The sequence below is a fragment of the Sinocyclocheilus grahami genome, unplaced genomic scaffold, assembly GCF_001515645.1.
Source record: "Sinocyclocheilus grahami isolate Dianchi unplaced genomic scaffold, SAMN03320097.WGS_v1.1 scaffold1002.1, whole genome shotgun sequence".
Lineage (NCBI taxonomy): Eukaryota > Metazoa > Chordata > Actinopteri > Cypriniformes > Cyprinidae > Sinocyclocheilus > Sinocyclocheilus grahami.
The window spans coordinates 586271-607258 of record NW_015506181.1 but is presented as its reverse complement, the minus strand read 5'-3'; the positions used below and the strand labels follow the sequence as shown (position 1 = coordinate 607258).

At 38.0% G+C, this 20988-nt stretch overlaps 1 protein-coding gene across 1 annotated transcript in view; it reads right to left on the bottom strand.

The window, feature by feature from the left end:
• Positions 1–20988, bottom strand: part of rps6kc1 (ribosomal protein S6 kinase polypeptide 1) — a 29762-nt gene that overhangs the window by 6599 nt on the left and 2175 nt on the right. Inside the window, exons 3-12 of the mRNA XM_016250686.1 lie at positions 18585–18705; positions 17979–18094; positions 14317–14410; positions 12016–12078; positions 10010–10357; positions 8957–9078; positions 8603–8695; positions 4061–4193; positions 2750–3979; positions 560–649 (exon numbers count right to left, since the gene is read on the bottom strand). Of these exons, the coding sequence (XP_016106172.1) occupies positions 560–649; positions 2750–3979; positions 4061–4193; positions 8603–8695; positions 8957–9078; positions 10010–10357; positions 12016–12078; positions 14317–14410; positions 17979–18094; positions 18585–18705 (2410 nt within the window). The remainder of the gene's footprint in view (positions 1–559; positions 650–2749; positions 3980–4060; positions 4194–8602; positions 8696–8956; positions 9079–10009; positions 10358–12015; positions 12079–14316; positions 14411–17978; positions 18095–18584; positions 18706–20988) is intronic.

Here is a 20988-nt window from a genome sequence, read left to right as displayed (position 1 = left end):
TTTTTTTTGCGTCGTGAGAATATTGAGCAAAATAGCTCACTTGTCATGGTGTTATTTAACTCCATCATGTTATGAATAAACTAAACATTTTGAATTTTTAACCTCAGTGTGTTTCTTCTGAGTTTATGTGTGCTGTCACGCTCATTTGTTCTGAAGTCTCAAGACAAACAGAGTGAGCCTCAGCGCGACCTTGTATTCTGTATTCTGCTAACTTACTGCAATTCTCTCTGATGACGCAGTAACTTACCGCGGGGAAGAAAAAATCTTCAGTCTGTCTAATGATTGTAAGTCATTAGCTCCGTCAGACTGAAGATATTTTAGCAGTAATAAGACCAAAAATATTTAAGACCCATCGAATCCGAATTTAAGACATTTTAAGGCCTTATATTAGGAAAACGTTATTGAAGACATTTTAAGACTTTTTAAGGACCCGCGGACACCCTGTTTAAGTCTGTGGATAGTGAGCTCAAACAAAAAATAAATAAATAAAATACAGTGCATTTAATGAAAGAGTACAAATACAGCACAGACTGTGCCTATAGGATTAAGACAAGCTGACCTGGCGCACAGTACATCTTAGAGATGGCGATAGGATCACATGACTCCTCTACATCACTCCAGCTACAAAAATAGGTGAGCTGCACACGGCCTGAGAGAGAGAGAGAGAGAGAGAGAGAGAGAGAGAGAGAGAGAGAGAGTTAGGGTGTCAATAAAACTGATCACATTTTTTAATTAAATTAATAAAGTTATGTAGTGTGTGCTAGTCTTTTTAGTTCTAATTCAAGACCCCATAAAATGATTTCATGAATGATATATGATGTTTACACATTTAAGAAAAAAAAAGATTATAAAGTAATATTAAAATAATAGTTATTATCATAATATAATGTATGAGTGCTGAAGGTGTGAGGGGGTTGTGCTTTATCAATGGTGTCATAAAGTCACACACTAATGTGTGATGTAGCACAAAAACTTAAAACAGAAGATGCTAGCCTCTGCTCAATCCATGCATTTTTGGGCATTTGTTTTTTCATTTCACAGATCCTTAAAACACTTGAACACCTGTGGATTGTTTGGTAGAGACAAGTTGAGCAACAATCTCCATTAAAGATCAGGGGAGGTCATCTTCCAGAAGTTAAACAGGACTGATGTGACAATGTGTCATGAACTTGTACACTCCATGTCAAGAAGGGTCAGAAAAGAATACTTGGTCACGGAGGATATATTAAGTACTAGAATACCTCATGTTTGTTATTTACTCATGTAAGTTACTTATTTTACATCTTTATTTTGCCATCTGTGTACTCATTTATGCGGAGTACTGTACACTATATATAATATAATATATAATGTACAGTATATATACACACCCAATAAACCCAATGGAATTGGTTGGTTTTCTGTATTTATTGGCAGTGCTAGGTAGATTACATACAAGTTGTAGTCTGTTAATGATTACAGATTACACCATGAAAGCGGTTGTTAGTAAAGTAATCTAGGTTACTCATTTTGGATAATATATTCTGACTACTCTTTAGATTACTTTTTTATCTAACTTGTTACAAACTTACCATTAAACATACCATATTGATATAAAAAAGCAAAGAGAAAGAAAATACAGTATATTCTATTTTGTTTTTATATCAACATCGTAAAATGCATTAAACATCACACCAGGGTTTTCCAAACTGAGCTTAATGCAAGAACAGCAGTGGGACTGAGTTAATAAAAAAAATCTAATAAGTAAATTAAATAATTGAAATGTAAAATAAAAATAATTTAATCCCTTGAACACTAAAAATAGAAATATTTTATTTGTTTACCTGCATGTCAATGTGACCCTTAACCAATATCGGAGAACCGTAAACATTAAATTAGTTAAATATTAACTGAACTATTTTATTTTAAGGTGTTTGGCAAACACAACAATATTTGGTAATCTCTACATTACATGAACAAACATTAATAAACATGAAAACAACAACATTACACACCCAAAGCCTTCCAAGTTTGAAATATTTTTGTCCAGACTTCAGTTACTGAAGGTCACTGGATATGATGATGCCAGAGTTTCACAGCTATACAGCTATCATCATTGTTTAGTGACTTGCATAATTATTTGTTGCGTACATGGTCTGATTAACTGAGAGGTGCGAATGAAATGCGAGGTGGCAGCCCATCACCGGCTCAGATTTCGGCGATTCACCGGATAACAGAGAACAGTTGAATCCACTTGAATTAAAATGTTGCTTTTAAATGTTTCCCGTTTCTAAAATGCTTGTTAAATGAGTTTAAATGTATGTAATATTGTAAAATATGCTGTATTCCTCCCAAAAAAAAAAAAAATCAATTTGTTTTATATTTTTTGTCCATGGATGTTCTTGCTTATTAATAAATGTTCACCTTTTGATTATTATTGTTACCTCTAATAATTCTGTGTGAGATTTCGAATTTCCAACCCATTTTAAACCAGCAATAAAATCATTTCTAAACAATAGTTGAGTTAAATAAAACAACACAGCATGTTGAGCCAAACATTTAACCCAACCAGCTGGGTCAAAATAACCCAGCATGTGTTCTGTCCAATATTTAACCAGGCTGGTTTGCCAAATAACCCAACTAGCTACTCACCTAACTAGCACTAGACTGTAAATGTTTTAATTTATATCAACTAGTATTCTAACACATAAGCCAATTTGAAGTAACAGGGGTCTTGAATAGTGTAATGAAGTAAGATTGATTGATTCACCTGCGTGGTTTAGCAGTATGTTGCTGGGGTTCAGGTCTCGGCATATAATGCCTTCCTGATGCAGAGCGTCCAGAGCCATAACCATGTCAGCAGCCCAGTTCCTCACTAGAGCCTCTGGGATGCGTGTGTCTAATGAAACTGCGGCCAACTTATCCAGCTCTTGAAACAACTTCGACACTTCCTCATCCTCCTGTTCTTCTATAGTGCCTTTGGACCTCAAGCCCACTTCTTCATGTTCAACAAAGTCCATCTGAGCTCTGGGAACAGCTGCGTCCAGCGTGCCAGAGAGCTCAGGGGAAGACAGAGTCAATGAGTCTGTTCTAAAAGGTGTTTTTGATGGTCTGTGTAGAAGAGTAAAAGTGGCCACATCAATGGACTGGTCCAACTCCTCTTTCTCTCCTCTCTGTAGAACATCTGGCCTGCCAAATGTAGGAGAGGTTTTGGCCACTGCAGCAAAAGCGATGTCTCCAGTAATAAGCTCTTCATCCTGCGTGTCCACTGTGCCATCTTCAAGCACTGGCAGATTGACCAACAGATCAGGCGGTTGTCCCTCAACAGCACAGCTGACAGTGGCATCCTCCAGTACAGCCTCTTTAAAGGAAATCACCGGCACCAGATCGTTCGAGGATTGATCACTGTCGGACCTCCAGAGATCCGACACTTCCTGTATCATCTCCACTGGCTCCTCTGTGAGCTCTGAACCATCATCTGAGGGTGCAAACGATGGCTTGCAGGCTTCTTGCCTGTCACTCTGGAAGAGCTCCGTTGGCGATGATTGGTCCGGATGGTCAGGTGAATGTGTGCATTGGTCCACAAAGCCGGCTAGTTGCTCTTCCTCAGTGAAGAAGCACAGCTCCTGCATCGATATTGGAGAGCACAGACTATCAGTGTTCAACACTGAGCATGTATGTTTCTGTGTTAACACAGGAACAAGTGAGCAGCGGTCCTCGTCTGGCTCCAGCTTCTCCTGCTCATACTCCGTGCACAGCGTCAAGTAGCTGTTGGTGCACTCCTCTTCAGAGGTGGCACCAGAGTCTGGCAGTTGGGCTGTTGAGAGATCCTCCCCGAGGCTTAGGCCCCGAGAATCCACACTGCTGGAACCGGTGTGCACAGGGTTCAGGGTTGAATGGACCGCTGTAGAGTGAACTTTCTGGATGAAAGGTATGTTGAAGCTTTCTTCTGGACTGTTCTCACGCAGATACTTGCAGATATGAGACCACAATTTACCACCTGAGGAGACAAAGAGGAAGTACTACTCAACATCTTGTTTACGCAGTTAGGCAAAAAGCAAAAACAATGAAAACAACTCACCCTCTGCATAGTGCAGTAAAAGAAAGATGGAGTCCTCTGAGATGATGCATTTCTCCAGTTGTACCATGTTTGGCACGGAACAAGGCACAATAGTCTTTTTAACACGTCCACACGCACTGCTTTTCCTTAAACCCTGCACACACACAGAAGCCATATCAGTATAAAATCAGGGGCCTACAGTCCAAAAATATTCATACAAACCTTGAAGTGGTATTAAATTGTTTATCTTTCAGTCTGCTCCTGTTATAATGAACAGAGCTGTCTATACTACAAATATCATATGTGTAATCTGATTGCTGTGTATGTCAAGTTTTCACATTTGTAAAATTACATTTTACTGTATGAATACTTCTGCCATTTCCATGACCGGTTTTGACGTTTTCGTTGCGTGTCGCATTAAGAGTGATGCAAACTAAAAATTGAAGTCTGAATTGAGCAGCCAGAGCGCCCACACTGAGAAGCATCTGTAAAAATCCTATTGGAATTGCAATTCAAACCACTTCCATATGTGACCCTGGAGCACAAAACCAGTCTTAAGTAGCAAAATAATAATTTGCAGTTTATGCCTGCACTTTACTGTAATGTTAAATCTCTTCTAATGTTGTCTCCCCCCCCACATTAAATACAAAATCCCAAACACAAAGAAAATTTTATTGTAATTAGAAATTGTAATTTTAAGGGCAACAAAACTTTTATGACAGTTTGGTAAAGAATATAATGCAGGGGATTTTACACCTATTACTTGTAAATAGTAAATAAACAGTCAATTTAAACAGAAGTACAGCATATCTGTGAGCCATTCCTGTTAAATTATTAGGTGTTATTAACTGTAAATAGACCACTTACTTTCAAAATAAATGTTTCCTGTGTTCTTCTATCAATACTGTAAATCTCAAGTTTCGGAAAAGTTACCCTTATGACTGGTTTTGTGGTCCAGGGTCACATATGTGGTTTGAGTCAGATTTGAAAATCTGAAATCTGATTTCATACTTTTTTTTATTTTATGTATTTTTTTGCTGTCCAGACTTTCAAAAACACATCTGGATAACATAAAAAAAAAAAAACATAACTCAGATTTTTGATGGCAGTCTGAACAGGGCCTTTATGGGACTGCTGCTTCCAATGGGATTTGTTAATCAACAATAATGTAGACTATCAATATAGTGCCACCTTGTGAACAATTCTCACAAAATTAGGTAAACAGTATGTAGAGGTTTTCAATCCTGGTCCTGGGGACCCACTCCTCTGCACATTTTGCATGTCTCTCCAATGCCAGTATACAATACACATTATTCAATGTCGTCGGCTTGCTGTTCCTTTCACTCTACACAACTGTTTCAGGTATCATGAAGTTGCTGTGGTTTGCACATTACAGGATTACACAATATTTAACTGGGGAGAATCCCCGAACTCTCGTGTACAATACACATACGGAAGAAGTGATGCAGGGAATGACGTAAGCCTACAGGTCTTCCCTCTGAATTTCCCTAGCCCCGTGTCTTGCTCTCTCATTGGCTGTAGGTTGAGAGACGTGGATCAAACCAGAGGACAATGCTACTCCTGCAGCACTCTCCAATAATTTCTCTTTTTCCCCACTCCCCCCAGAAGAGGTGGAGGTACTGGTCTGCTTATCTCTAATGATTGGAAATGTAATCCTTTACCATCTCTGAGTATCAACAGCTCCTTTGAATCACATTCAGCCACTATTACCCACCCTCTTAAAATCCATTTTATAGTTGTTTATCAACCCCCCCCCAGGACCACTAGGTAACTTCGTGGAAGAATTAAATGTGCTGCTCTCAAACTTTCCTGAGGATGGTATTCCACTAGTTATGCTTGGAGACTTCAACATCCACCTAGATAAACCTCAGGCTGCAGACTTCCACACTCTGCTTGCCTCTTTTGATCTCAAGAGACAAAAGAAGTTGCCTACTCACAAATCAGGCAATCCACTGGACCTTATTCACACACGACACTGCTCCACTGATCATGTACTGGTTACTGCACTGCACACCTCGGATCACTTCCTCCTCACTCTTAACCTCAACATGGTTTTATCTTCGTTTCCTCCCCCTAAACAGTTTTCATCTCTTGATGTTAACAGTGCTACTGATACTTTCTGCTCCACTCTTACATCTTGTTTAGACAGTGTCTGCCCCTTGTCTTCCAGGCCAGCCCGTACCACCCCTTCTGCCCCTTGGCTGTCTGATGTTCTCCGCGAACATTGTTCTAAGCTCAGGGCTGCTGAAAGTGTGTGGCTCAAATCCAAAAATCCTACTGACCTTAATGTGTATCAGTCACTCCTCTCTTCCTTCTCTGCTAACGTCTCCACTGCTAAAAGGACATACTATCATAACAAAATGAACAATTCATCTAACACTTGAATGCTCTTTAAAACATTTTCCTCGGTCCTTTGTCCTCCTCCTCCCCCTCCATCAACTCTAACAGCTGATGAATTAGCCATGTTCTTCATTAGTAAAATTAAAACCATCAGTGCACAATTTTACCACAATCTGTCAAGCACATCTTACCAGCAAACATACACTCATTTCACATTCAGCCTTTCTCACACAGAACAACCTCCTCGACAGCAACCAGTCTGGTTTCAGAAGTGGACATTCAACCGAGACTGCCTTGCTCTCAGTTGTTGAAGCCCCAAGACAGGCAAGAGCGGATTCCGAATCTCCAATACTTATTTTGCTGGATCTGTCCGCTGCTTTTGACACAGTTAACCACCAGATCCTCCTGTCAACCCTATTGGCAAAGGGCATCTCAGGAACCGCACTCCAGTGGTTTGAGTCTTACCTCTCAGATAGGTCCTTCAAGGTATCTTGGAGATGTGAGGTGTCCAAGTCGCAACATCTAACTACTGGGGTGCCTCAGGGCTCAGTTCTTGGACCACTTCTCTTCTCTGTCTACATGGCATCACTAGGTTCTGTCATTCAGAAACATGGCTTTTCATATCACTGCTATGCTGATGACACTCAACTCTACCTCTCATTCCATCCTGATGATCCGGCGATAGCTGCTCGCATCTCAGCTCGTCTAACAGACATTTCTTGCTGGATGAAGGACCATCACCTTCAACTTAACCTTGCCAAGACAGAACTGTTTTTGGTTCCAACAAAACCCATTGTTTCATCACAATTTCACCATCCAGTTAGGCACATCAACCATAACTCCTTCAAAAACAGCCAGAAACCTTGGAGTTATGATTGATGATCAGCTGACTTTCTCAGACCACATTGCTAAAACTGCCTGGTCCTGCAGATTTGCTTTATTCAACATCAAGAAGATCAGGCCCTTTCTTTCGGAACATGCTTCACAACTCCTTGTTCAAGCTCTTGTTCTGTCCAGGCTGGACTATTGCAATGCTCTCTTGGCAGGTCTTCCAGCCAGTTCTATCAAACCTTTACAATTAATCCAGAAAGGAAGCAAGATAAATTTTTAATGAGCCAAAAAGAATGCACGTCCCACCTCTGTTTATCTATTTGCACTGGCTACCAATAGCTGCTCGCATAAAATTGCTTTATAAAATATATATATAAAATGCTTTATTGTGCCATCCCAAAGAGGCACAAAATCACTTTCACTGACTTTTAAATTTAATGTTCTCTCCTGGTGGAATGACCTGCCCAACTCAATTCGAGCAGCTGAGTCCTTAGCCATCTTCAAGAATCGGCTAAAAACACATCTCTTCTATCTTTAGTTGACCCTCTTACTCTAGCACTCAAAAAAACAAAAAACCTTGTCCCTTTTAGACTTGCACTCTATTCATTTACTGCTTGTTTTCTTAAAAAAATAAAAAATAACTCTAGCTTTTGTATTCTATCTGTTTTCTATTTATTATATGATTTAAAAAAAAAACTTGCTACGTGTACTGTGTTAAGCTAACTGAGACTTATTATAGCACTTGCATATCATTGCTCTTTTGTTGATTTTGATTGCTTCCATTGTCCTCATTTGTAAGACGCTTCGGATAAAAGCATCTGCTAAATGACTAAATGTAAATGTAATATATATATATATACTGTATATGTGCGCATTGGTATTGCATATACATATTGGAAGAACAGGATTCTCATAGAACTAATTCTGTCTCTGTTAGCTTACAAAAATCAGCTGAATCTGCTACTATTCTCTTCCCATTGACTCCCCATCTCAAGAGTTCCTCACACTAGACCTAGCAATCTTCCTCCTCACACATTCTCAATGTTGTTTTACATAAACTCTCTCTCCAGGTAATTGTATTAAAGCTTGTTTATTTCTGATTCAACTTCACCCTACTAAATGTGACATACATCGTTTGGTCACCATTAACTCATATTAGTCCAATATATTTATTTTGCCTCCCATACAAAAATAAATAAATAAAATAAAAATAAAAACATACAGGCATACAGGTTTGGAATAACTTGTGCAATAAATCAAGACTTGGCTTTAATTTGAATGAACTATTCCTTTAATAATTTTCAAAATTTGTTGTGTTGTAATGCAGTAATGATCATAATGCAGTTTTAATATTGAAACATAATATTGTACCTTATCAATAATGCCCAGCACTCTGTAATGCTTCAGCTCATCAGAATGAGTCTGCTCAGCCCACAAGCCACCACAGCATTGCGAGCCCAATGCCTGAAGTCACACCCCAGCAATGACAAACACAAAAAAAGAAAAAAAAACATGTAAACAACACATAGTACAGGCAACATGAAACAACAATAGGCTAATGGAAAAGTTTAAGAGCCTCATTCGTAAAATGTGCACTCATTCATAAAATGTGTTCACTCACTTTAAAAGTCAATTAATCATCAATTAAAAGTAACTGTAAAAATTGGCATTTTGTAAATGAGGCCTCATGTTTCATTGTGAAGGTGAAAGATCACACACACTGACCCTGCTTTGAGTGGAGCTCTGACCCATGCTGTCTTTGAGCTGTCCAGAAATGAGCTCGGCACGCATCAGATATTCTGCTGTCTTTCTCTTCACAGCCTCCCTTCTGCTGGGACTTACCTCTCCTGAAATATGCAATACATACACTTGCAATAAACTTGCATGTCTGTTTAATGGTCCACTCCAAAAGTTGAGTTTGGTTCATTTGCTTGGTATTAAAACCGCTTTTCAAACTTGGATGTGCGCAACCTCACAAGTTTGAAATTTGGAGAGAATGAACCAGAATGATGTATTATGTATATAATATAACAAAAATAACATAAAATTACAATTTATCCATAGCAGACAGTTACAAACTCTAATTAAGCTCATGCTAAAGTGCCCCTATTATGCTTTTTCATACATGTAGTCTGTCTGTAATATAGCGGTTTGTTTAATGTAAAAAGGTCTACAAATATTCAAAAATCAAAGTGCATGAGCTACGATCTCCCAAAAGAAAGAACTGATTCTGAGCTGCCTGAAGCCCGCGAACATGTACATGTACAAGTATTGACTGGGTAGGTGTTTATTATTCAGCTGTTGTTACTGTGGAGCTGTATATACTGTCCATGCTTACTGTACTAAGAAAGCCTCCAGGGCTCAAATTCAGATAGTTTTGGCTGTAAACAAAATACTATGACCTACTGGGTATCTGGGTATACTGGCAAATTTCTGCCACTAGTACTCACAGTATGTCACATTTTTGGCAGAAACATATGCGTGTTAAACAGTTTTCTCTTAATTGTGGTCAAGAGAAACATGCATGACTTTGTCTGAAACATGAATTGCTTTCTCAGAAGTATTTTAAATCTAAGATTAACCTTCTAAAAACGCAATTCATGCTTATAAGACTAAGAGCCCAGAAGAGAGGACTTCAATGACAAAGTATATCCTTCAAATGAAATTCACATTTACATGACATTACATAATGCCACTTTCTGTTAAAACCCTGGAATAAGCCAAACAGAGCACATGCGGACACAGTTGAAATACAGAGTTATGCATTAAATTATATACCTTGTACACCCTGCAGCAGAAGATCTACACCTCTACGGTAGTAGGAAAACGCCACTGCAAAGTCCTGCTCCACTTCTTTCTGGACAGCTAGAGCGATCTGCTCACTGGCCTCTTCCAGGTAGTCCTTCTCCGAGTAGTTCCTGAGGCTGGAGGTGAAGCTCAAAGCCCCACTGCTATGGCTGGACTCTACTCCCAGCCGGCTTGGGGACGTCACTGGCTGTTGGATCGGAGACGAGTTGCTTTGTGTTGCTGTGTGCCTGATGCTGCCTGATGCCATTCCATCATCCACTGCAGCCAGAGTGTCGCCATCAACCTCCAGAGAATTCAGCTCACTGTCACTGCTGCCACCTGTCATTAAGGACACAAATCTAGCATGAATTCAAAATAGCTGACTTCTTGTTGGGCAGATCTAATGACTAATTTTGAAAGTTGTATGGCTTTACAACAACAATATATACGAGTCTGGGGACTGTAAGACAATCCTGCCTCTGTAGGGCCATATTCCAGCGGAGTTTAGCTCCAGCCTGAACCAGCTAAGGTCTTCAGGATCACTAAAAACTTCCAGGCAAGTGTGTTGAAACTAGCTGGAGTTAAATTCTGTTGGAAAAAGCTGACCCCCTCCCAATTTTAGTCAAAAGGGGGCGCTACAGAGTCTACCTACACAGTATGTCCATGTTTTAGCTTTTGTCTATGGCTAATGACTTACAACTCTGATGTGTGCCCTGCATTTCATTACATTTTAAGCATGCCAAGAGCCTCAAAAATACACTAAGAAAAGGTTTTATAAGAACGACGCAGTACCATTTAACATATTGAGAACCCTTTGCAATTTTATATGTCTTGAAATTATTCTTACTCTGTTTGAAGCGATTTTGTTGAATATAAAGAGACTATTTAAAAGCCTGTTGTATGTCTCAGTGCTATGTCAGTTGATAGCACTAAGACATGTGATGTCCATGTGATAAACCCTCAAGACCTCAAGTTTACTCTAAATCACTCAATGCAGTGAGAAGATACGAGGCACTTCTTGTTTCCCTTTTTTCCCCATAAATGTATTGCCTCGCCATGGCGAAACCATTTAAGATAACAAAAATCTATTTGAAATTTATCATCTTCAATGTCAATGCCAAGATGTTGACCAAGTTACATTTACATTTATTCATTTTGTAGATGCGTTTATCCAAAGCAACTTACAATTGAGGAATACAACAAGTGATTCATCATAAAGAGGCAAATAAATGAAGGAAGTGCTCATAGTTCAAAGTTTCAGGCATTGCTCAGATTAGTACAAACTAGACAGGGCGAGATTAAGGAGAGTGAAAGCAAAGGGTTGTTTTTAGGATGAAGTCAAATGGTGATGAAAGAGATGAATTTTCAGGTGCCGCTTGAAAATAGTCAGGGAATTAGTTATTGTCATTAGTTATTGTCAGGGAATTAGATAATTCGGTAACAATCTCAGTACTCAAAACAGAATTTGAAACCACAGCGGCTCACACAGTGTCCATTATTTTTCAGAGTCTCCAAAGAATGTGAGCACAATAATTCTAAAACATTTAGCTAAAATATTTGCCATCCAAAAGTAGAAGCACTTCAAATTTCTTCTCGAAAGCTTCAGTTATTTTTAACTGTTATTTAAGCACACCTGCAAAAGTTTTGGGATTGACAAAATCTCAAATTAAATGTGGGCTTAAAAGTGATAACAATAGCAACAGGCACAAAAATAATACATCAAAATAAATTAAAAGTAAATGAAAAATCTGTGCAGTATAAAATGCAGACTAATAGGCTACACACTAAGGCTTTTTTTAACTTTATTTTATTAGCATTAATAATTAACCAATTTTATAAATGTATTTTATTTTCACATAGTTAAATAGCTAAATAATTGTAACAGTTTTTGCCGTGGTAACGAAACTGGTACAGAGAACCATGAAAATGTTACTGGTATTAGTACTGAAATTTTGGCACCATGACAAGATTCACACATTTTGGAAATGCTCACTTACGCTCATGTTCACATGGGTTGGCCACTATCATCAAATCATCCACAACGCTGATATCTTTAGGAGCTACGGAAAGGCAACATAGAAAAAATACAAAATCAGATTCAATCAAACTCAAATATCAATTCAATCAAAAAATTAAAACAGTTTTCTGAGACGGTATGGAAGTCATGAGACAGATATTATTATCTTGCTGTCTCATGACTTCCATACCGTCTCAGAAAACAGTTTATATGCAGATATTAAAATAAGCTAAACAGATAAATATCATCACAATATTCATACAATATCAATATTTCTCAAATGAAATGGTGAAAAGCTTGTTAAGTGACTCTCAGAGCAGCTCTGGAAATGAAGTTCATGTCCTCACATATTGAGACAGCAGACATGGAAAAAAAAAAAGCAAAAGTAAAAAAAAAGCAAAAAAAAAAAAAAAAAAAGAAAGAAAAGTAGCTCTTTCACGTCAGCTGTCAAGTACACATGAGGTTATTTCAAAAACACACCAAATTCATAAACAGTCTGTTATGTCTGCCAACTGTAAACAAGCTGCATTTGTATCAGTATATTAGATCTGGACATGGCCACACACAACAAACTCAACTCAGTCCTTGCCCCCCTCTTTTTTTATTTAGTTAGTAGTTCTCTAACCAGGAGCCTCCAACACTGGCAAAACAAAATGTAGGGTGGAAATAGGGTTGAACACTGGATGAGAAGCACCACATCTTTAAAATTCAAATACATTCTTTTCTATGAATCTACGCACACCTTTCCTTTCCAAAAAGGTTGGCTTTTTGTACTACCTGCAGATTACTGTAATAATCATAAAACCGTGCATACTATTGACGAATGTTCAGCACTTGTCCGCATGTGGTTTAATGCACTATGTATTTTGCATAGTTTAAATATAAGCTTGACTGCTTTTTGTAGAGTTATTACTGAATTTTGAAATTAGCAAAAAGTTGCAACCTGCATAATCATGACTGATCATTGTTTATGTTATTCACTGGTGTGTCAAATTATGAAAATCACTAGGACAGCAACATGTACTATATTGTAATGTTATAACGCTTAATTACAATAATTAATTTGAAATAACCCAATAAATTTATATAAAATCTTAAAACAATCTAAGAAGATTATTTTTAAAGTTTTGTTTTAAGAACACTCTTAAAGGGGTCATATGATGCGTCTTGGTGCATAAAGAAGATCTGTAAAGTTGCAAAGACTAAAGTCTCAAATCCAAAGAGATATTCTTTATAAAAGTTAAGAGTCAGCCACACCTACCTAAAACGGCTCGTTCTAACACGCCCCCACATATCTACCTCACTATGTGGGAAGATTTGCATAACACCGCCCAAATGTTCACGCAAAGAAAGAAGGCGTAACTTTTATTCTCGCTGTAGTTTTGTTGCACGCCATGTCGTGAAGGCGCTGTGTTTCGTTGTGAAAGCGAAACTACTTTGTTTGGCCTTCCAAAAGATGATATCCGCTTCGTCATGCCTGGAGCTGATCCGTGCTGGTCGCTGAGGAAATACATCAACTTCGCGCTGTCGATCGCCGGATGGACGAAGCGGAGTCCAGCCCGGGGTCGTCACATGTGGTTGCCGCAAGCCCGCCGGACGCTCCTTCGTCAAATCCACCAGCCACCCCATTCTCAGGCCCGCCCATCCGCCTCTGCTCACTCAAGCCGGCCTCCGCATACTCTAGTCCGCCGGTCACTCTAGGCCTCCGTCTTCCGCTCACTCTAGGCCACGTAGTTTGTCATTTCTCCGATTACAAATGCAGACATGGTTTTATGTTTACGCTGCGCGATGCAACGCGTAAAAACACAGTATAAGTCATTATAATCAGTAATTATGTCCCCACTGGAAGAAACAAATGCCTTGTTTATAATGGGTTTTATAGTTGTCTCGTCGCTCCGGCCGGACAGGGCATCCCTGTATGATGAGGGGCGTAACATTTCCATCACACGCTCGAGGTATTCGGCCAATCACAATGCACTGGATAGCTGGCCAATCAGAGCTCACCTCGCTTTTCAGACCGATGAGCTTTGTAAAAATTGACGCGTTTCAGAAAGGCGGGGCATAGAGGAGAAACAATAATGTACAGTATGTGGAAAATAATGTGTTTTTTTAACCTTAAACCGCATGAACATTTCATTACACCAAAATGTTATTTTTAGCACCATCATATGACCCCTTTAAAAAGTATTTTTGGGAATACAAAAATTAACTATATTGGATGTGGGACATTTTTTACATTCTTTAATTTAAAGCGAGTTTGACATTTTACGGATGAACTTACCTTCAGAGCTGCTATCTAAGAGGCTGTCAGCTAAGAAATCAGAGAAGGGCTCGGCTGGGCCGATGAGCTCAGAGCTGTCTTGCACCTCACCACCCTAAAACACACACACACACACACACACAAGGTTACCATGTTTAATTCCTGTGACATGGGGAGGAAGTGATAAACAAGAAATTCATGAAAGGAAACTGTTTATTCTGTCTGTGGGTCTTCCTGGAAAAAAAAAATACACTACCAGTTAAAGTTTGGACAAATCTACTGGTATTCTTTATACCATATTTTCGCAACATTTTAGAATACGTTTTTTAATAAATACAAATGGAAATGAGAAAATGTCTAATAAAACAAACATTAATTATAGTTGTTAATTGCTAGGGTGTTCTGCCTGGTTGCCAGGCCGTTGCTTGGTTGTTGCTAGACTAACAAATACCCTCATTAGACAGCATTAGACCTCACTAGACCCTGTTTCTCAACTTTTGGATGCTCGACTGCCCTCAGCACTTCCTGTTATCAGTTCCACTGAAAACTGAAATCACCCGCTCTGCTCATTATGTGCTAGTGGACACCCCTAGTCAGCAAAAACGGCAGAGACAGGAAGTGTCTCATATCTTCCACACGCAGTGAATGATTTAGATTTAACTTGAGCCATATGTTAGGTGAAGTGGGCTGATCGCACAGATGTGGCTATTGTTAGTCAAAGTCACAGCTCCACCAACTGGCAGCAGTGTATCACTCACAGTCCTCTTATATTTACCTCAATCACTTGAAGCTTCGTCAGAGTAATGTAAAGACACAACTGACGTAAAATTGCAAAATAATACTTTTAAGTGAAAAGCTGCAAACTGCAGCTCTCGTTCAAACTCTCTTTCAGCCCGTCAGTCCTCTCATCATTTCCTCTTTAGCATGTTTACACTGCATATAGGGCTGCACGATTATGATTGTCATGCGTATCTTGTCAGTAAAGCTGGTTCTGTGATTAGTAATAAATCTCCAGCACATGCTTTCAGATGGAGCAGCATTTACTACACAGAGCCATAGTTCACTGACAAGCTACGCAAAATCACATTCATAATCGCAGACGATTTAATCACGCGGTTATGAAATCTAAGAAATAGTTCTGCGATCGTGACAGCTGTTTGCGTAGCATGTCAGTGAACTACGGCTCTGTGAAGTAAATTCTGCTTCATCTGAAAGCATGTGAAAATACCACATTTAATAACATGTTTTTACTCCAAAGTCACTTCATAACGTCAGTCGAGTGTTTGAAATAAATCCTTCTGTGAGATGATGTGGCTTTTTACACAGAATAAGGCACGCAACATATTTCATAGCCTTTATCACTGCTTAGAATACTATGTCGATTAGCATTGCTTTACTTTATTATAATAAAAATTATTAAAAAATTATTATTAATAAAAATTATAAGACGACGAACTCAGATAAACCATATATTGTCGCAGTCGTGTGTGTATGTGTCACGTTGAATTAATGAAAGCAGTTAAATCTTCTGTTTATTCATTCTTCTGCGGGGCGTATTTGGAGTTTCAGTGCAAGAGCGCCCTCTGGCCTTCGGATGGAGATTTACTGCTGATCACAGGACCGTGCTTCACTGAAAGATACGCATGACAACTGTATTTATTCGCGATTTATCGCCTTTTGCGATTTAATTTCGATTAATCGTGCAGCCCTAAATCCATATCAAGCAATTTATTCGATTAGAATCTTCCGTTGATTGACTGCCCTTATTTTTAATAATATAATTAATGACTTAAGTCAGTACAGTAGTCCACTGTCATATAAATTAAGCACCCAGTAAAAGTCAGTGGCAAAACCTTAAATAGTTGAATGGTTTTCCAAAAGTTATCAGAAATTATTTATTGACGTTCACAAGCAAAGTGTGAGTCTAAAACCTCCCGCACGAAAAATGTCATAATCAAATTACTAAGCAACCACTGAATGGAATAACACAAAATTGGTATCATTTTAAAGCTTGAAATTTCAGCTTTTTAATAAATGTAATTATTGTGATCAGCTCTTAACGCGTGCTGTGTAGTCCCTCTAAACCGGAGTGTACCGCGGGCGTGTACATATAGAAATAATGTGCTAATGTTTACAAACATTATAGACACACACACATATACATATATATATATATATACACGTAGCCTATACAGAGGCTATCTATGATAAACACAGTTATTAGTTTCCTTCTCTCAACAACTAATCCTCTAAAGTTAAGGCTATAAAAATGTCAATCCAAAAACAAATGAATTTAAGGTGAAACTGATTCTACCTCGAATGGTACGAATCCAAATGTTTCCATATTCGCGACGAATCTGGACGCTAAAATATTATTTATTATGTAATAGGCTTTGTATTTCACTCGCATCGACATCATCCTTCACATTGGCTATATCAGCACAGTGATGCAGTGCTCGCTGAACGGAACAGATTTTACAACGGAGCAGTGTAACTTTTTATGTTTCTTTAACTGTATTTTATTCTGATAATGAACAGGCTGCAATGTCGCAAAATATGTTGTGTCTGTGTGCCGTGAGGCGCCGGCGCGATATGGTCATACCAACGCTGGTTGGTTATAAAGATAGAAGCAAAACATCATTCAAAACTGTCAATATTTGCTAAATAAATAAAACTGTAAACTTTTGCAAAATAAAGAAAACTATTTTCTGCTATCTCGTTTTCCTTTCCGTGAACTTTGGATCTCGTCACAACAATAAACCGAAACTCAGCACATTTTTTTTCTTTCGTTTTGTTAATCTGTCAATGATTTAAGTGAAATACATTTCGTGTAGGCCAATATAGGCTAATCCTTTTTATGTAAGCCTATAGTTTTATTCTATTTTCTCCGTTCACAAGTGCTGCAGGTGCGTGTGATCTGTTGAATCCATCTTACACTATCCTCGGATAAACTCTAATGTATTGTCATTGCGACTTACCTATGATGAGTTTACAGCTGAGCGTGGACATTTCACACGTTGGATGCGTTAGCGTCACATTTGCATATCTGAATTCCTGATTGGTTGACAGCCAATTTCAAATTTTAAATGGAACGATAAAATAACATTATTAACCGGTTAATGGCCATTTAAAATTTTCGATTCGGTTCGGAACTATAACATTTGATTTTGTTTTTGTTCCTGTCAAAATTTTGTTTGTTTCCGGTTTTTGTTTCTTGAACCGGTTCAGAGCACTGCTTCTAACACAAGCATTCTCTATTCTTTTGACTGTTTTTTTTTTATTTTATTTTTTTAAACACCCTGTAACACTAGCGTTCCCTTTTCTTTTTCTATTCTATCTACTTTTTTATTTATTATAAAAAAAACCTTGCAACTTGTACTGCATTAGGCTAAATGAGACTAGTCACACCACTTTCATATTATTGCTGTTTTGTTGGTTTTGACTGCTTCTATTGTCCTCATTTGTAAGTCGCTTTGGATAAAAGCATCTACCAAATGACTAAATGTAAATGTAATGCGTGATGTACAGAGGGTGCCCCATTACTTATAAAACAACGTTTCTTATTGGAATTCATTGGAAGGCCCATATTTAAAATGCATATCACTGACTGATAGATGAATAAATGCAAATATCATTGAAAACAACCTGACAGCTCTGATAGCCATCCCAGTTCATATACATACCTTAAAGAAATCCTGCATGTACTGGCTGCCATACAGAGCAGGAATATTAGCACTGAACTGCAACAAATCCTCTGAGCACTGCCTTCTCTTTTCAATCACAGACTCATCAAAACGACCTTCAAACACAAATGCACAAGGTAAGCCAGAAATAACAATCTTAACAAACAACCCTTTCAGGATATTTCTTTGATTTCAATCTTTTACATTTTTATTTACCTATTTTTATTTAAAAATTCCCATGGTGGAAATATCTTGGCATAGCAGATATTGTAATTTTACACCTGCAATATTTCACTGAATAAATAAATAATAATTTTTAGAAACATATTATATGTCAGATATATCAGAGAAAACCTTATCTATGTTACCTTGGTGATATTTAAATGAGCAAAATATGCAACAACAATATTCAGTTCACTGCAGTTTCCCAAAAGCAACTAAGGTCGCAAGTTCCGTCATTACCAATAGAGTTCAATGGAACTAATGACCATAGTTAGCTAACGATAGGTTTGGGAAATGCACCCCAGAATGTTACTTAAATAAGTAAATAAATACACAACTTAAAAAAGCACACTCGGTCTCACTTACACACACACACACACTTACCAAAGACTTTAGCTTTTGCGAAGGGAGGGAAGAGCTCTGACTGCCCATAGAGGTTTCTGTGTATCTGCCAAAGGTTTTGATGAAGCTTTTTGAAATCACTATACCTTTTCCACACTGTGATCTAGTGAAAGGAAGTCAGACAAATAAAGACCCGTAATGAGTGCCTGGTAAGAACTCACTGAACATGACACAAAATGTTGCTATGTTTTCCAAACATTGTTATTTAACATAAGTCTAAATTAAATGGCATTTGCATTTCATTTTACTTCTGCAATGTGCCAAATTTGAGTCGAACAAGATTCAGCAAGATTAAAAAACATTTTTCATTCATTTAATTACTGCTGTTATCTTCATTACATTAACATGCATCCAATTACTATAACTACTGGCAAGATTTCAGAGAGGCTGCATCACCTAGAAAAGTAGCATAAAATAATGCTTCAACAGCTATATCAATAAATATATGTTGTTTCAGTGGCAGATCACGTTATTACATTTTGATGAAACATTCTGACGATTTTTTACATTTTGTCATTTAGCAGACACTTTATCCAAAGCGACTTAAGAATGAGGTTAACAGAAGCAATCAAAACCAACAAAAGAGCAATAATATGTAAGTGCTGTGACGAGTCTCGGTTAGCCTAACCTGTGGAATAATGTGCACTGATGAACCATTCACAGTTAGAATAGTGACATGTATTATTATTATTAGTGCTGTGTTCAAAATATCGATACGACGATGTATCGTCACAGAGATTTGACGATACAAGTATCGATACAGCTGGCCCTGTATCGATATTGTGGCACGTGTGCAGCAGTGGACCGCGCTTAATTTGTTACAAATTTTACAACGTTTAAAATAGAGTAGAAAAGTGCAAGGTTTCTAAAAAAGAATGAATAGAGCATATATAGGCTACAACAAGGTTTAATCTGGCCGCAGAGGAACACAACTGGGTTGCCTGATATAAAGAGACGTAATCCCCAAAACAGAGCTTTACACTTACGCAATACGGAAATATCTGCTAAATGTGCTACTTATCTTTGTCAACCTGGCAACCATGTGCACGCGCTCTCTCTCTCCACTGTGGATAAACCACAGAACGCGTTTGCTTTCTGAAAACAGCGGTTAGCTTGCAGTTTAGCTATCTCCACTTCACGTCTATTCTCAGAAAAGTGTGATTCATCAACTGTTCATTTACGACACACAGAGACAGAGAGACAGAGAGAGAGACAGAGAGAGAGAGAGAGAGTGAGGCGGCAGGCTTGATAACGGCGCGGCCGGCGGATTCGATGAAGGAGGCTTGCGGCAACCACATGTGATGACCCCGGGCTGGACTCCGCTTCGTCCACGGTGAAAGCCGATCCACAGCACAAAGTTGTTGTATTTCCTCAGCAACCAGCATCATTTCTCTTAGGGCTGGACGATATGGCCAAAATTTATATCACGATATATTTCTTAATTTCGGTCGATACGATATAATTCCGATATCGATATGAACACTATTAAAAAAGCCTCATAAAAACGGCCAAGAACAACAGATGTACAGACATCTGTTGTAAAACAGATGTCTGTACCTACAAAAATTAATTTGCCAACTCTATGAAACCTACTCCTATAAAACGATATAATATTTTAGGAAAAAAATGGCGCAAATAAATAAATGTTCACCTTTTATTGGTATTTAGCCTTCATACAAACAAGAAATGTGAAATCACTGTCAAATAAATCTCAGACTCTCCTTATTAATATTAATATTTTTTTACTTCAAACTGTAAGCTAACATACCAGTCAAAAGTTTTTGAACAGTAAGATTTTTTAATGTTTTTAAAGAATTCTCTTCTGCTCACCAAGCCTGCATTTATTTGATTCAAAATACAGCAAAAACAGTAACATTTTGCAGCGGTTAGCTTGCAGTTTAGCTATCTCCACTTCAAGTCTATTCTCAGAAAAGTGTGATTCATCAACTGTTCATTTACGACACACAGAGACAGAGAGACAGAGAGAGAGACAGAGAGAGAGAGAGAGAGAGACTGTGTGTGTATGTATGAATTACCACCGTTTTGCTGCATTTCTCTTAGGGCTGGACGATATGGCCAAAATTTATATCACGATATATTTCTTAATTTTGGTCGATACGATATAATTCCGATATCGATATGAACACTATTAAAAAAGCCTCATAAAAATGGCCAAGAACAACAGATGTACAGACATCTGTTTTACAACAGATATCTGTACCTACAAAAATTAATTTGCCAACTCTATGAAACCTACTCCTATAAAACGATATAATATTTTAGGAAAAAAATGGCGCAAATAAATAAATGTTCACCTTTTATTGGTATTTAGCCTTCATACAAACAAGAAATGTGAAATCACTGTCAAATAAATCTCAGACTCTCC